The sequence below is a fragment of the Oryx dammah genome, unplaced genomic scaffold (assembly GCF_014754425.2).
Source record: "Oryx dammah isolate SB20612 unplaced genomic scaffold, SCBI_Odam_1.1 HiC_scaffold_3, whole genome shotgun sequence".
Classification (NCBI taxonomy): Eukaryota; Metazoa; Chordata; class Mammalia; order Artiodactyla; family Bovidae; genus Oryx; species Oryx dammah.
This window is the reverse complement of record NW_024070187.1, coordinates 21,672,085-21,689,770: the sequence shown is the minus strand read 5'-3', so window position 1 is coordinate 21,689,770 and position 17,686 is coordinate 21,672,085. Positions and strand designations below refer to the sequence as shown.

The window sequence follows — 17,686 nt, the reverse complement described above, 5'->3', positions numbered from 1 at the left end:
ACCCTCTGGTATGCATAGCATGTATTTCTAAGTCATAAGTTATTTTTGTTTTGAAAAGTCTACCCTTGACAGGGAAGGGAGATCAGGATACAATCTCTTAAGGTAACACTTCCAGAAAGGAAGGAACACTTCCTTTTCAAAATGGCTTGTCAGCTGTCATTTCCCTTGAAACTCTGGATTCCAAACAACAGAGAAGGGAACCGCATTTTCAAACATTTCCTATGTGCCAAAAACTAAACCCATCATTTCATACAATTAACTCATTAAACCCTCACAATAATTTTATAGGGCTTGAATGTCTTCATCATTCAACCAATATGGCAACTGAGAGATAAAGTAACTTACCCATTGCATCAAAGGACGTGTTCTCACTCGTGATAACAATGAACACAATGAACACAAATGAACACAATGAACACAATGAACACAAATGAACACAATGAACACAAATACAAACAGTGGTTCTTTTTAAGCTGATGTCATCGTGTACTTACGTATCTTCTGAACATGTTGTCTGTTTTGCCAACGGGAACGCTGTTGAGCAGGACCACGGCAACTGTATCGATACTCTCAAAAACCAAGTTTACTTTATTCCATTCGCTAAAAAAAGAGGGTTTTAAAACAAGATGAAAAAAACATTAACTTAAATAACTAATCTTTTTTTATTAAGAATGACAGGAATAAATATTTCAGAGAACATATACATTCTCAGAAGGCAACTGTCAATAAAATTTTCAGAAATATTGCTTGAGTACATTTTTATGTTGAGTGATCCAGTTTACCTTTCTTGATAACAATTCAATCATTACCAAATCATGACCGTGGCTTCTAATTTCCAGGCATTGACTTTTTCCCTAGAACTTCACAAAGTTCTCGTTTGAATCAAGTTCAATATTGATAACAGACACAAGACATTTTCACAAACTATTACATTTACTGACTGTAAGAGAACATATTAACCAACTAGCAAGTATCTATGAGTAAATATGTGCCCAGTACTCTGCTAAGCCTTACAGAGAACTAAAACAGTCTCTGAATTTAAGGAATCTGAAATCTGTTTAGCATTCAAGCCTAAAACATAGGAAACAAAGAGAAAGCTTTCAATCTCTTCTACTTTGTGATATAGTCTTGATGAACAGACTACAAGTGATATCAGAGTTTATGTTATAAGGAAGGACTTCAAGAAGGAAACAAGAGTTTAAGGAACAAAATAAATAAAATGTGGCATATCCACACAATAAAATAGTATTCAGCAATAAAAAGAAATGAAGTACTGGCGGACATGACCACACAGATGAACTTGAAAACATCATTATGCTAAGTGAGATTAGCCAGTCATAAAGGAGGTATATATTGTACAAACCCATTTCTTTGAGATTTCCAGAAGAGAAAAATGCATAGAGATAAAAAAATAAATTAGCAGTTGCCTAGGGCTGGGAGAGGATTAGGGGGATGGGGATGCAGGAAGTGGTATGGGATTTGCAACAGTAAGCAGCATTTTCACAGACAAGCAGAGAAGGTTAAACTTGATCTGCCAATCAAAAGGAAGACACTCATTCTTAAGCGAGAATATCATGGTAAAATAAACATTTGGGGGCTTTCCTGGAGGTTGAGTGGTTAAGAATTCACCTAACTGGTTCAATCCCTGGTTCAGGAAGATCCCATATGCCCCGGGGTGACTAAGCCCATGTACCACAACTGCTGAAGCCCAGAGCCTGTGATCTGCAACAAAAGAAGCCTGGCAATGAGAAGCCTGCACACCCAACTAGAGAGTAACTCCCACAGCAATAACGAAAGCCTGAGCACAGCAACAGAGACCCAGAGCAGCCAAAAAATGAAATAAATAAGAATTTGCAAGAGCTGAATCTAATGTTTCTACATACAGAAGACTAGAGAATACAAAGATAAAGCAAGAAATCTTAGTAGGTAGCCCAGGCCTAATGCCAGGTATTAAGGCCTAGGCAAAGACATAAAGGCCAGGTATAAAGGCCTAGGCAAAGGTGGAAACTTAGAAATGAGGAGGCAGCGGCTGAATCAAGAGAAATGATAGGCAAAAATTAACAGGACTCAGAAACAGGCAAAATACAGGAAGATGAAGAAAAGATATGATAAGCCAAAAACTCGTTGGGCATGGGAGATTGGGAAGATGATATTAAGAGAAACAATGAGGTGGTTGGAATCTAATATAAGCTTTAAGTCAGACAGTCAATTGGTTAACTAAATGTTGAGTTCAGGATGAAAGAGGACCTCCTATTGGAGATATTTTAAGCATTAGCTGGAAATAAGAGTCTGGAACACTGTAACTCCATGATATTGAGCACTCCCTCCCAGTGCTCTTTTAAGAAGCTAGTGATTAATTTATTTAATTAATAATAATTAATTTATTTCTCTTTTAAGAAGCTAGTGATTAATTACGCCCCACCCCTCAAAAAAAGGTCATATTAAAAGGACAGAGGGTTTTTTTTTAATTTAACAATAATGATGATAGATATTAAAATAATTAGGTTGAAGCTTCCAAGGTGGCCCAGTGGTAAAGAATCTGTCTGCTGATGCAGGAGAAGCAGGTTCAGTCTATAGGTCAGGAAGATCCCCTGGAGTAGGGAATAGCAACTCACTCCAGTATTCTTGCCTGGAAAATTCCACGGACAGAGGAGCCTGGCAGGCTACAGTCCAAGGCATTGCAAAGAGTCGGACACGACTGAGCAACTCAGCACACGCACACATAATTGGATTAAATTCTGCTACATAGGACATTACTGAAAACTATACCATATCTTTCCTCACGTTCTCATGATATAATATAAGGCCAATACCATAGTTTCTGTGGCTGGTTAACACTACATCAAACAAATGATGTATATCTAAGCCTATCTGACAATATTGTAAATATATACACTTTATGGATTACTGGGAGAGGAGGGAAAAGTAAAGGCAGATAAAAGAACTAAGTCTAGGTGATGCCATTATAACCAGTGGAAAAAAAATGACTGAATAAGAGATAATTCTGTGACTGATGATCAGCAGCACAATCCTCATACACAAATCAAAACATAAAGCATATTTTCACTTTTATAGTTCAGGCTTTAGTATGACAATGTAATCAAAACAAACAAAAGATTACTGCAAACAGAGAAAGAAGTTCAAATAATAATAACAACAAATGAATAAACAGACATAGATATAAATATAGATATACACACATACGTACCTCATATCAGAGTGGAGTTTAAATTTCTTGATATAGGTCCAGTTATCCAAGGCGATCCATCTGTAGTCAAGGTTATTAAATCTGTAGTAAGGATCCTGTTGATAAAAAATACAGTAGGTGATTAAATATGCAAAAATAATTAATTAAATAAACTAGTAATGATAGTTATTTATTATCTAAAAATCAGTGAACTCTTGGCCTAGGATTGCAAGCATTTCATATGTTGGCCCATCCCATCCTCAAGGCTAAAGCTCCATCTGTTTAAGAGACCATTATCTTTCAAACAAAGTTCCCATGTCATTAGCATCCTAAAAATACTAAAAATATTTTTAAATGTAAAAGTCTAACAAGATACCTGAAATGAAAGCACAATAAGCTGTAAATATTACAGTTTCATTAGGGCTTCCCTGTCGGCTCAGATGGCAAAGAATCTGCCTGCGGTACCAGAGACCTGAATTCAATCCCTGGGTCAGGAAGTTCCCCTGGAGTAGGGCACGGCAACACACTCCAGTATTTTTACCTGGAGAATCCCACGGACAGAGGAGCCTGGTGGGCTACAGTCCATGGGGTCGCAAAGAGTCGGACATGACTAAGGGACTAGCACACACATAGTTTCATTATCAAAGAAATACGTGGAGATGTGGAGATGAAGACTGGGTTCTCCACACACGTGGAGATGAAGATTGGGTTCCCCTGTTAAAACCAAACACAGAGCCTGCAAGGTCACAGCAGAGAATGGACGGCAGCACGTTCAACGGTGTGATGCCATCAGGCATTCATTGCTCTCTGCTTCTCACTTTGCATTTTACTGCCACTATCCCAGCTGGCTTACCCAGGGGGATGCTTCCTCTCTGTTGCCCAAAGATCAGCCAAACTCCCCACTCCTTGGATTTACTCTGCATTTACGAAGTTACTTTTCACTCAGCTTTACTGTAAGTGTGTGCAGGCTAGGTTGCTTCAGCCATGTCCAAGTCTTTGCAACCCTATGGACTGTGGCCCAATAGGCTGCTCCGTCCATGGGATTCTCCAGGCAACAATACTGGAGTGGGCTGTCATGCCCTTCTCCAGGGGATCTTCCCAACCCAGGGATCGAACCCGTGTCTCTTACCTCTTACATCTTCTGCACTGGCAGGTGGGTTCTTCACCACTAGCACCATCTGGGGAGCCCTCAGCTTTACTATGCTATGCTTAGGTGGTCAGTCGTATCCGACTCTTTGTGACCACATGGACTGTAGCCCGTCAGGCTCCTCTGTCTATGGGGATTCCCCAGGCAAGAATACTGGTGTGGGTTGCCATGCCCTCCTCCAGGGGATCTTCCCAACCCAGGAGTCAAACCCAGGTCTTCCATATTGCAAGTGGATTCTTTACCATCTGAGCCACCAGGAAAGCCCAAGAATACTGGAATGGGTCACCTATCCCTTCTCAAATTGGGGTCTCCTGCATTGCAGATGGATTCTTTACCATCCGAGCCATCAGGGAAGTCCTCGGCTTTACTAAGTGAGCACAAAAAGTATCTCTCCAGAGAACATGCAGGCAGCATCAGTTCAGTTCAGTTCAGTTCAGTTCAGTTCAGTCGCTCAGTCGTGTCCGACTCTTTGCAACCCCATGAATTGCAGCACGCCAGGCCTCCCTGTTCATCACCATCTCCCAGAGTTCACTCAGACTCATGTCCATCGAGTCCGTGATGCCATCCAGCCATCTCTCCTCTGTCGTCCCCTTCTCCTCCTGCCCCCAATCCCTCCCAGCATCAGAGTCTTTTCCAATGAGTCAACTCTTCTCGTGAGGTGGCCAAAGTACTGGAGTTTCAGCTTCAGCATCATTCCTTCCAAAGAAATCCCAGGGTTGATCTCCTTCAGAATGCAATAGATACTGTCAAACTCACAGGCTTCATGTTTCTTGTACTAGCCTAGACCAGGTCTGCAAACTACAACCCATAGACCTACTGCAGCTCACTATCTGTTTTTGGGTGGCCGGTGAACTAAGAACGGACATGTATCAGTAAAGTTTTACAGGAGCACAAACAGGTCCATTCCTTTGTAAATTACATACAGCATTTTTCACGCTATAATAGCAGAGTGGAGTAGACATGACGGAGACCAAATGACACCTAAAACTGTATTAATAATATCTGGCCCTTCATCAGCCTCTGCCTTAGGTGACTGGCCTGCTGGGTGTTCACAGACGCTATTCTATCTGAGGGTCCAGCCCCAATTCCTCCTGTCCATAATACTTACGTCTTTCTTCCCCTTCTCCTTTTCTACCCTTTACTTTCCTGATGAGGGCTCCCAGGCAGGAGGCAGAATGGTACAAGAAGCTTTTCAGTTCATCTGTCTGCGAACAACACCACAGGTACACAGAGGGACACCAGGCAGGCTCAGAGGGCTTCTCACCTCTGACTGGGCCAGGGCCAAGGGCGATTTCCTCAGGAACTCCAAGTTGAGAGGGAAAAGCCAGCTTTATCTACGTTCCACAGAGGTAAGGGCTGACCACCGACAACAGCCAGTTGGGCACCTGCCCAGGGCACAAAATATAAGAGGCACTATAACATCACTGGGTGTGTATCAAGATGGAAAGAAAACTGTCAACCAGAAACTGCTCCTGACTGGAAGAAACCTTTTGATATCACAGGGGCGATCAGTAGTTGACCAGATTTAACAACAACCAATAATCACCAAACTGACTTTTTAAGGTCTGGTTAACCTGTGAGCTTTTTATTCTGCTAAATGAGGTGTGCCAGGCCCAGCCCACTTGCTTGCTTTTCTTCTCTTCCCCCACACATGGTGCCCAGCACTTTCCACTGAACTAACGTGAAGTAAATAGTTAAGGACACAGGTTTGAAGGGGCACCTAAATATAAGCCTGCCCATGTGTCTCCACCCTGCCCTATTTATAACTCTACACTATGGACTCAATCCAATATAGTTAAAAATATCAGGAGAAGGAAGGTGTGAAGGCTAATGTAGTTGCAACACTTCAACTTGCTAAAGTTCAACCTGCTAACATCCTCAGGGATGGCTGCCAGGGCAAAAGACTGCTTCCTATCTCCCAGATCCTTGAAGGAACCGGCATGTTGAACTCCAGGGAGTAATCGTTTAAGATAAATTTTTTCTAGAAAAGGAGAATTTAGATGTTAAATATTTCCTATTTCTTGAAACAAGCAAATCTGGAAAGGCTAGAGACTCAGTTCAGTTCAGTCGCTCAGTTGTGCCCGACTCTTTGCGACCCCATGAATCGCAGCACGCCAAGCCTCCCTGTCCATCACCAACTCCCGGAGTTCACTCAGACTCACGTCCATCGAGTCGGTGATGCCATCCAGCCATCTCATCCTCTGTCGTCCCCTTCTCCTTCTGCCCCCTAATCCCTCCCAGCATCAGGGTCTTTTCCAATGAGTCAGCTCTTTGCATCAGGTGGCCAAAGTATTGGAGTTTCAGCTTCAACATCAGTCCTTCCAATGAACACCCAGGATTGGTCTCCTTTAGGATGGACTGGTTGGATGTCCTTGCAGTCTAAGGGACTCTCAAGAGTCTTCTCCAACACCACAGTTCCAAAGCATCAATTCTTCAGTGCTCAGCTTTCTTTATAGTCCAACTCTCACATCCATATTTTTTTTTCCCAATTTGCTGGCATATTGAGTACAGCACTTTCACAGCATCATCTTTCAGGATTTGAAACAGCTCAACTGGAATTCCATCACCTCCACTGGAAAAACCATAGCCTTGCCTAGACGGACCTTTGTTGACAAAGTAATGTCTCCGCTTTTTAATATGCTGCCTAGGTTTGTCATAACTTTCCTTCCAAGGAGTAAGTGTCTTTTAATTTCATGGCTGCAATCACCATCTGCAGTGATTTTGGAGCCCAGAAAAATAAAGTCTGACACTGTTTCCACTGTTTCCCCATCTATTTCCCATGAAGTGATGGGACCAGATGCCATGATCTTAGTTTTCTGAATGCTGAGCTTTAAGCCAACTTTTTCACTCTCCTCTTTCACTTTCATCAAGAAGCTCTTTAGTTCCTCTTCACTTTCTGCCATATGGGTGGTGTCATCTGCATATCTGAGGTTATTGATATTTCTCCTGGCAATCTTGATCCCAGCTTGTGCTTCCTCCAGCCCAGCATTTCTCATGAAGTACTCTGCATATAAGTTAAATAAGCAGGGTGACAATATACAGCCTTAACATACTCCTTTTCCTATTTGGAACCAGTCTGTTGTTCCATGTCCAGTTCTAACTGTTGCTTCCTGACCTGCATATAGGTTTCTCAAGAGGCAAGTCAGGTGGTCTGGTATTCCCATCTCTTTCAGATATTCCAGAGTTTATTGTGATCCACACAGTCAAAGGCTTTGGCATATAAAGTAGAAACATGTTTTTCTGGAACTCTCTTGCTTTTTCGATGATCCAGTGGAGGCTGGCAATTTGATCTCTCATTCCTCTGCCTTTTCTAAAACTAGTTTGAACATCAGGAAGTTCACGGTTCACGTATTGCTGAAGCCTGGCTTGGAGAATTTTGAGCATTACTTTACTAGGATGTGAGATGAGTGCAATTGTAGGTAGTTTGAGCATTCTTTGGCATTGCCTTTCTTTGTGATTGGAATGAAAACTGACCTTTTCCAGTCCTGTGGCCACTGCTGAGTTTTCCAAATTTGCTGGCATTTTGAGTGCAGCACTTTCACAGCATCATCTTTCAGGATTTGAAATAGCTCAACTGGAATTCCATCACCTCCACTAGCTTTGTTCGTAGTGATGCTTCCTAAGGCCCACTGGACTTCACATCCCAGGATGTCTGGCTCTAGGTGAGTGATCACACCATAGTGATTATATGGGTTGTGAAGATCGTTTTTGTACAGTTCTTCTGGGTATTCCTGCCACCTCTTCTTAATACCTTCTGCTTCTGTTAGGTCCCTACCATTTCTGTCCTTTATTGTGCCCATCTTTGCATGAAGTGTTCCCTTGGTATCTCTAATTTTGTTGAAGAGCTCTCTAGTCTTTCCTATTCTATTGTTTGCCTCTATTTCTTTGCATTGATCGCTGAGGAAGGCTTTCTTATCTCTCCTTGCTATTCTTTGGAACTCTGCATTGAAATGGGTATATCTTTTCTCCTTTGCTTTTCGCTTCCCTTCTTTTCACAGCTATTCATAAGGCCTCCTCAGACAGCCATTTTGCTTTTTTGTATTTCTTTTTCTTGGGGATGGTCTTGATTCCTGTCTCCTGTACACTGTCACGAACCTCCGTCCATAGTTCATCAGGCCACTCTGGCTACAGACTATACGATGCCAATTATATGATGTGGAAAGGCAACGCTACGGAGACACTAAAAGCATCAGTGGCTACCAGAGATAAAGGAGGAGAGAAGAATGAATAGGGAGAGAACAGAGGATCTTTAGGGCAGTGAAACTATTCTAAATGACATTATGATGGTGGGCACACATCATTATATATTTGTCAAAATCCATAGAATGAATGGTAATATAAACTATGGACTTCCAGGAGTAACAATGTATCACTGTAAGGTTCACTGATGGTAACAAATGTACCACTCTGACAGGAGGTGTTGGTAGTAGGGCAGCTGTTCATGTGTGGGGGACATATGGGAACTGTCTGTATTTTCCATTTAATTTTGCAGAGAACCTAAAATTGCCCCCCCAAAAAAATACATAAAACCTATTAAAAAACTACTCTAAGGGCAAATACCTTACTTTCTCTAAAATAAAATTTGTGGAGGCTCACGTTACACTTATAATAGATATTGCATATGCTAAGCAACCAACTTAATTTGGTTCCGGAGTGGTCTGATCTCCTCTGCTCCTATTAAAACTGTGAGTCTTGTTTAAAGCAAACAGCAGCTCAGCATTACCTCTGATGAGGAAAGACCCATGTAAGTAACAAGTTGTTAAAACAAAGCCATGAACCCTTAAAACAGTAAGAGTATCACTTGTTGACCATTTACTTTAGCCTCCAAGATGGAAAAGGCAATGGCACCCCACTCCAGTACTCTTGCCTGGAAAATCCCATGGACAGAGGAGCCTGGTAGGCTGCAGTCCATGGGGTTGCACAGAGTCAAACACAACTGAGCGACTTCACTTTGACTTTTCACTTTCATGCATTGGAGAGGGAAATGGCAACCCACTCCAGTGTTCTTGCCTGGAGAATCCCAGGGACGGCGGAGCCTGGTGAGCTGCCGTCTTTGGGGTCACACAGAGTCGGACACGATTGAAGCGATTTAGCAGCAGCAGCAGCAGCCTCCAAGATAGTCACTCATTTACTCTAATCCTCATAACAAAGATGTGCAGTAAATACCATTTTATAGTGGAAAAAACTAAAGCTCCAAAGGGTGAACTGTCTTTCCTGAGGTCCATGACAAAGCAGAAGTACATCCAGGGATGAAATAAACTTAGCCCAACACCAAAGTCTGCATTTTTTTAACTGAACTACAGGGCCTCATTCCCGATTTACCCACACTTTTATGCCATCTGGTACCAACCATTGTATCTGGTCCCTACCCTTTTTGGTAGTGTATGTGTATTTACAATATATTTTCAATATGTGCTTCTGCTCAGTTGCTCAGTCGTGTACAACTCTTTGCAATCAATATATTTTCTTATATTTTTAAGTGTAGATTTGAGTAGGAAAATCTTTATAATGGAGTCTATGCAGTTATTAAAATTTTTTGAAGACTATATTTATAGACATGTATAGATACAAAGAGATATTCATCATATATTTTAAATGAAGTAGCTTACAAAACCATCTCAGGGATTGACTTTGTATTTTATATTTCTCTGCATCATTTTTGTACAATAAGTATTGAACATTTATTATTCTTTTAAAAAGAATTTTAAAGTAGAGAATAAGAAAATTGTATCAATATATGAGAACTCTGCGCATGATAAAAGTAACGTTTTATTAGTGGACAAAAGAGAAACTGTTCAAATCATGGGATATAAAAAATTGCTTAATTATTTGAAAAAACTCAAATGGATCAAAATTTTGAATACAAACATACAAAAGAGGAAAAATTAAAATACTAAAAAGAAAAAATAGAGGTAAATATTTAATTAGGAGAGAGAAAATTACTTACAAAGCATAATACTAAGACAGCAACAATCATAAAAGAAAAAACTTCATAAGATTTCAACATATAAAACTTTAAAACATCTATATAATAAATTATATCATTAGTACATGGAAAATTTTGAAAATATATAAAAAGAGATCTAATAAATCTATATTTTAAAAGACAGTCAATAGAAAAGTAGATTAAAAATAGGAATAAGTAATCCCGAATCACAAATAACATAAACATATAAAAACTATTAACCTCACTAGAAAGTAAATTGTTTCTATTTTTGTTTTTTAAATAATATTCAAATCTAGCACTTAAAATAAGCACTCTAATAAAGTCACGACAGGAGCGTAAAACCAGTACAACTTTTATGGAGAACAATTTAGATGTATATAGTAAAAGAAAAAAAAATGCATATTCTTTTCAATCAGCAATTACACTTCTAAAAATTGTCTTAAGAAAATAAGAATGTATACTAACTAAAATTTAGCTAAAAAATTTCCCCATCACTGCAGAATAAAATCCAAAGTTTTTCACAATGGCCTATGAGTCCTGCATGATCTACCCTAGAGGCCTACTTTGAACTTATCCACCTGCCCTGGAGGTCACAGGGTTATAGCCACACTTGCCTTTTGGCTATTTCTGGAGTTCACCAAGCATGTTCCTGCCTCAAGGCCTCTCCTCTCCCCACTGCCATCTTTTCTTCCTTTTTTTGCTGGAAGTGCACTTTGGCTTAAAACTGATCTCCTCAGAAGATCTTTATCAAAATGGCTATCTTTAACCACTTTTTAAAAAATAGGCCTTTTCCAATCAGCCTTCATTCTCTCTTCCTTTAACCTGCTTTATTTTTTTTTCCAGTGTACCAGCTGTCACTATATTATCTATTAATATCTGTTTATTATTTATCTCCTCCACTAGGATGTCTATTGGGACAAAAACTGTTTTCTTCACCACTTGATTCTGAGAGTCAACTCCTGGGTAGGTTGATAAGAAGTCCAGGGTCCTCCAGGAGGAGAAAGGGGTCCAGAGTCCTGGAGACAGAGAAAGGGGTCTGGGGCTCTCAAGGAGAAAAAGACAAATTTATTTTCTACATTGCTTTGTTTTAGTCAGTATAACAATGTGTCTTGCTATTGTTAGGGATATGTTTCTCCTTAACAAGAAGGTTTTCTGACTAACCTTGTTATCTCAAGACTTTGTGGGAGTGGGTCTGGTAAGACCTTTCTATTATTCTATTCTTGTTAATTTAAGATATATATTGTGGGAGTGGGTGGTAAGAAGGAGAAAAGGACAAACATTTTTTTCTTTAAGTCCAGAGCAGATGATTGAACAACAAAACAATTCATCTTGCTCAAGGATGTTTTCCCTTAAACTCTGTACCAATGATTATATGACAACAATGTATCCTGCTTGAGGACTTTTCTCCTTCTTGAGAACCTTCTGACTAATCCTGTAATCTTAAAAATGTATATAATGGGATATATAAAAATCTATATAATGATAAGATCTTTCTATTGTTAGTTCTAATCCTGTTATCTTAAAATGTATATTGTAGGAGTGGGTCTATAACCTTGAAACATTCTTTTGATTTACTGTAATGACCAAGTGAAAAAAGTATATAACTCCCTTTCTAAGACTAGCGAGTGGGGCACTCTCAGTCCCCTTCTGATGTTTATGTCAGAGGTTTTCTCTGTCCCTCTTTCACTCTGCTACACAAAAGCTCTTGAGTGATCAAGCCTGGTCCCTGGTCCCGAAGCTAAATCTTCTTCGGAGATCATGAATCCATGGTTCACCATAAGCTATCAATTCCAAGCACCTAGAATAATGGAGGTACCAAATAAATATTTATGAGATAATTAGGTGAATGACTTTAAGAAGAAATGTTCAAGTTCTCATATAAACACCATATTTAGGCCAGCGTCTGCTCTAAGCTATAGAATATTTCCTGAGGTCAACACCAAAAATGGATGTTATAATAAAGCAGGTGGAATAACAACATCATATAACTCAACATGATACTCGATGTAGGTTATTATCAATAGTCCTGGAGTTCCCCAATAGCCAAAAGCTCCCCATCTCTCATCTATCATTTAAGACCTACATTTGCCTTGTTGTTGTTTAGTCACCAAGTTGTGTCTGACTCCTTTGCCACCCCAAGGATTGCAGCTCACCAGGCTCCTCTGTCCATGGGATCCTCCAGGCAAGAAAACTGCAGTGGGTAGCCGTTTCCTTCTCCAGGGGATCTTTCCAACCCAGTGTCTCCTGCATTGTGGACAGATTCTTTACCACTGAGCCTTCAGGGAAGCCCACACCTACCTTATTGAAACTTAAAGTTTTCCTAAGAATTTATTAACAGATCTAACAGACATTGTAAATTGTTCCCATGAGGAAAAGTCAGTTGTTTCAGTCTATGAGCACATCATTCACTTGAACGAGTAATAACATGTTGCTTGGTATGCAGCCCTGTAACATGGATCAGTATGCCGATTTACTACAGCCACTAGTGATTTCCCGTTGCCTTATTTTAATCAGGAAAATGAGGCAGGAGAGACACTGCAATATAAACACAAGCGTCCTCACAGTATGAGTTATTGAAACCTTAAGGTACCAAGGTCCATGTCATAAGCAGTCTGTTAACTAAAAATAGTTGAAATACTTAAGTTTGAGAATGACTTACTAAAAAAAAAATAATAAACAGGACCATGGTCAGTGACATTTACATTTGTTTCTTTTCTGATACACATTCTTGAAAAAAAGCTAATGATCCCAGATTAGAAATCTGCATAACCTGTCAACTGTCCTGTCATTTAAGTAAACTTTGAATTATATTCCTGACAGTTAACTCCAGTGCTTTAAAAATACATGATTTTTCAAACCACCAGGGGAAGTGTCATACAATACAGAAGGCCTTGAAGTCAGGCCAGGCTGATTTAGAATTCCCTTTCTGTCACTCAAAGTTGCTGTGTGATCTTGGGTACATTCTCTAACTTCTCTGGGCTCCATAATCCATATCATCCATAAAATGCAGATAAGAAGACTTATTCTTTAGAGTGGCAGAAACGGAATTCTAAACCAGCCTGGCCTGACTTCATAGCCTCCTATACTGTGTGACACTTCCCCTGGAGTTTTTAGAAGGATCAGAACAATGTGTGCCAACCACTTATCAAGCACATCTTGTCCCAGGCAGAGCCATTAAAGATGTGCAGCAGATGGAAGGAAAAAACAGTGGGAAGTGGCAATCTGTTTGCAAACCTCTACCCACAGGCAGCCGAACAGGAAAACGTCCTCCATAAGAAGTCTATAAACTGAAGCATCTATTGGGACACACACACCGCATCACATCCACTGCAAGGAAACAGCATCTTTCTTCATATCCCACCAACCAGCCTTAGCAGTTATTTAGCCTTTACACTAGCACTGACAATCCTAACCTTACATTTGCGGGTCTCTTCTCCTCAGCCTATGTGCTGCTGTATCAATTCCAAATCTGACCCTAGAAGCTAAAATGAAAAACTAAGGCATCACTGAATATAGTTAACACTTACTTGGCAAAACACTATCGTCCCCTGCAGTGTTCGGGTAGTTGAAACACTCACCCCCCGCCTTAGGCTCCGTCAGTGACAGGTCCTTTCTAATCCACGCTTCAGCGGAGAACCATGGCAATAACATTGCCAGTATAACTGCCTGAAGTTCCGCTTTCCTGAATTACTGCGGCCCCAGTGTGAGGGTGGCTCAGTCTCCATCTAGCCCGGACCCCAGCGGTGCTCTTCGCCAAGAGTAGATACATTGCCTCGCCACCCTGCCCCCGCCCCACGCCCAACCCCCTGGAGACCACAAGAAGCAAAGCGGAAGTTAGTGCCAAACCCAGGAGAACACCGCCGGGCTCGGGGGCGGCCAGGCTGTTCCTGGGCCCCTCTCACCGCGCAAGGGACCTGGGCGCAGATTCCTGGCGGAGGGGCCGCACACAGTACCTTGATGATCCTCTTGTTGAACAAGGCGCTGTGCACGCAACCGGGAACTGCCGCAGGCAGCTGCAGCGAACCGTTCCCGTTGTGGATATTCCAGTTTCCCCGCAAGCTGATGCTGACCACCTCGGTAGCGAAGCCCGCACCGCACGGCGCAAGAAGCAGGAGCAGGCGGAGGAGCATGGTGTTGGCCAGTACCCGACACACGCATAGGGCAAGAACCCGAGGGATGCGGTGGGCAGCGGAAGCCACCCTCGGCTTGAGCTCTGGCTGGCCCCGCCCTGGGGCCCGCCCCCGGTCCCGCCCACGCCCCCCGATTCGCGGCCACGCCCCCAGGTCAGCTGAGCTACAGGCATCTCAGCGGATCCCCAGGTCCGCAGGCGGGTGGCAGCGCGGTTTGGCGGAAGCCTGCGGTTGCAAGTGCGGGAGCCGCTGCACCTGCGCTCCGATCCGGGCTCGGATCTCTCTGGGCTCGGACTGCCGCGGTCTGCGTCCTCCTCTGCGCTTATTCCAACTGCTTCGGCGTCTGAACGGAAGGCGAGAGCCATGCACGGTAACTGGGACACAAAAATCTCTGGGCGCAAAGTGGCGCACAGCCTCGGGGAGCTCAGGGACAGACAGTAGTGTGAGGAGAATACAGCCAGAGACGCTCCAAAGAACAGAAAACCAAGACACCCCATCACTTCAGTTTCCTCCAGTTTCCCCAGACCCTCGTCCGTGCTGCAGGGGTCTCCCCAGCGCGGGTAACGCGCATCTTTTGCTGCTCTACAGGTTGGTCTCAAGAATAGTCTGCGCAGTAAACAAGTATAAATACTAAAGTACCTATTCGTAGGGTTGTTGTGAGAGCTGAGAAAATTCGTGTACAGCGTGCAACATAGGGCCCAGCCAGAGAAAATAAAGCACGTTGGCCTGATGTTCGTGGACTACAACCTTCTGTTTTGTAAAGTCACGCAGAGGAGGTTCCTGACGTTCAGGATACCTGAACTAAAATGCACAGGCAAATTTAAAATCCTCTGTCGCTTACTAGCTGTGGGACTCAGGCAAGCCACGAAATTTCTAATACCCCTGTTCTTTGAACTCGAAAATGGAGACAGTAATCTTTTTTCCGGGTTGTGATCAGCATACAATGAGTTAACATATTTGGCTGTCCTAGGAATGCCAAGGTACCCAAAAAATACCACAGGTTTATGTCAAGTCTCATGGCGGTGCAGTTTACCTGAGTCCCAATTTTGCAACTGGATGTAACTGGGAAGTTAAGAAGGAATTTCACATTGCATAAAATAGACTGACATATGACTGTGTTGATGGTATCTGCCTTATTCCTATATTTAAGCAAAAGTCTTTGAAGAGAAGTTCTCCCCTTATCAAATCCAACCTTTGTTTTGCCTTATGATGGCCTTGGAGTTGCCTGATTCTGTAGACACAGGACGGTATTTTATTTTTTTACAGTCAGCGTTTTCAAAAGCCTAGCATCTTGGCCTTTAGGGACATTTGGATTATCCAGCCCAAGCCTCTGGCTTTACAGCTGAGGGAACAAGGTCCAAAGAAGTCAGGTGACCGCCTGTCAGACGGTCAGAAAGGACCCAAACTCACCTTTGCCGGTTCTCATCTCCTTGCAGTGGGGCCCATTGATGTTAAGGGGGAAGAGCTCTGGCTGGTTCAAAGGCTTCTTCACTCCAGAAGCATTTTTACTTCTAATAGGAACGGAGCTCTACACTCAAATTATATTCCCTGATTCATGACATTAAATGGCCAGCCCTAGTCTGTTCAGAACTGATAACAAGACTTCTGGCAGCAAGGGTGGCAAAGGGGTGTTTGTTTTTGTTTGTAAATCCCAGAGAGCCCATTAAGCCAAGTCAAGGAAAATCCATCTCATCCCTGCGAATATGTTTGGATATATTCTGTTATTCTATTACAAGCATTTTAGGGCATCTATTTAAAAAAACAAGAATAGAGACTTAGCATTCCTCCTTTCAGCCCAAGACACAAATATGACATCATTAGGATTACTTCACTTTGAAAACACATTGATCCAAATTCATATAATGTACATCACCATTAGTGAACTGTAAAACTAATGTAAGCTTTAGACTTTGGGTGATTATAATGTGTGAAGCTCGGTTCATGGATGATAACAAATGTACCATTCTAGTGGGGGATGTTGATAATGGGGTAGGCTGTGCATGTGTGGGGGCAGGGCATATATGGGATGTCTGTATTTTCTATTCAGTTTTGATGTTAATATAAAATTGCTCCAAATATATATATATATATATATATATATCCATGGGTCAAAGACATAAAAGACTTTCAGTTACTGTTTTATCATGTCACAAGCTTAAAAGTCATCACTGTATCCTTAAAAACAAGTAAAAAGCTGAACAAACTGAAAATCACCAGCTTTTGTTAGATCTGTCAGAGACTTCAGGGCAAACTGCTGCCCCCGAAATTGGAGAAAAAGACAGGTGTATACAGAGAATCACAACTTACCAAAGCAGAAACCCATGAGTAGAAAACTCTGTGAAAAGCAGCAGTAGGGAAGGAAAATGTAAACTCTAATTACTGAGTTGCTGGAGGCTCAGTGTGGACAAATCTGAGAGTTTAAAAACTCCACAGGAACCCAGCCTTTATGGGTCTCCTAGGATCTTGTGTTTTGTTTCCAGATATATCAGTTGTCACATTGAAGATTCTCAGGTATTTCCCTCAAACTTCCAGCAGGGGGACAGGGGCAAGGAACTTCTGAAATACGTGAAGCATTCGGAAGGGCTACCTCAAGAGAAATTATTTTATCAGAGCCTTACCTGATGCAGTTTTATCAGAGCTTAACACAGAAGAAGGGAAATACCCCTAGCCTTCTTGCCCTAGCTAAGGGGCTGTAAAAAACACGAGAAACACCTAGGAAATTCACAGCCCAGGGCTCAAGTTCACTAAAAGACTGAGGCCTAATCACAGGACTATAAAAAGCTTCCTCTACAGGTTTCCTCTCTCCTCATGCCCTCCCGCTAAATCATTGAAGGCCTCTTTGCCACTGTTCCTTTCACCCCGTACATCATGTACAGCTTTCAACAAAACAAGTACAAGGCAAAAACAGAGCAAGCCCTTGAACCAGACTCATTTATAGCAGGGATGTTCAGTTGTCAGGACAAGAATTTAAAATATTAGGCCAGCATTGGCCTAATACCAACACCAGACAAAGACCTTGCAGTAAAGAGAACTACAGACCAATATCTCTCATGAACATAAATGAAAACATCCCTAACAAAACACTTTCAACTGGAACCTAACAATATATTTTTAAGTGTATATATATATATATATATATATATATATATATACCATAAACAAGCAGGATTTACTCTGGGTATGCATGGCTGGCTCAACGTTCAATCAATTAATGTAATTCATTACAGCAATAGGTTAAAAAATAAAAATCACAGAATCTTATCAATAGATCCAAA

The 17,686-nt window shown here is 41.6% G+C and overlaps 1 protein-coding gene across 1 annotated transcript in view; it reads right to left on the bottom strand.

Annotated features, from left to right (window-relative positions):
* MANBA (mannosidase beta) overlaps positions 1-14,491 on the bottom strand; it is a 119,901-nt gene extending 105,410 nt beyond the window's left edge. Inside the window, exons 1-3 of the mRNA XM_040237757.1 lie at positions 14,235-14,491; positions 3,209-3,303; positions 495-600 (exon numbers count right to left, since the gene is read on the bottom strand). Coding sequence (XP_040093691.1) covers positions 495-600; positions 3,209-3,303; positions 14,235-14,411 — 378 coding nt within the window. The 5' untranslated portion in view covers positions 14,412-14,491. The remainder of the gene's footprint in view (positions 1-494; positions 601-3,208; positions 3,304-14,234) is intronic.
* Positions 14,492-17,686: the final 3,195 nt, after the last annotated feature.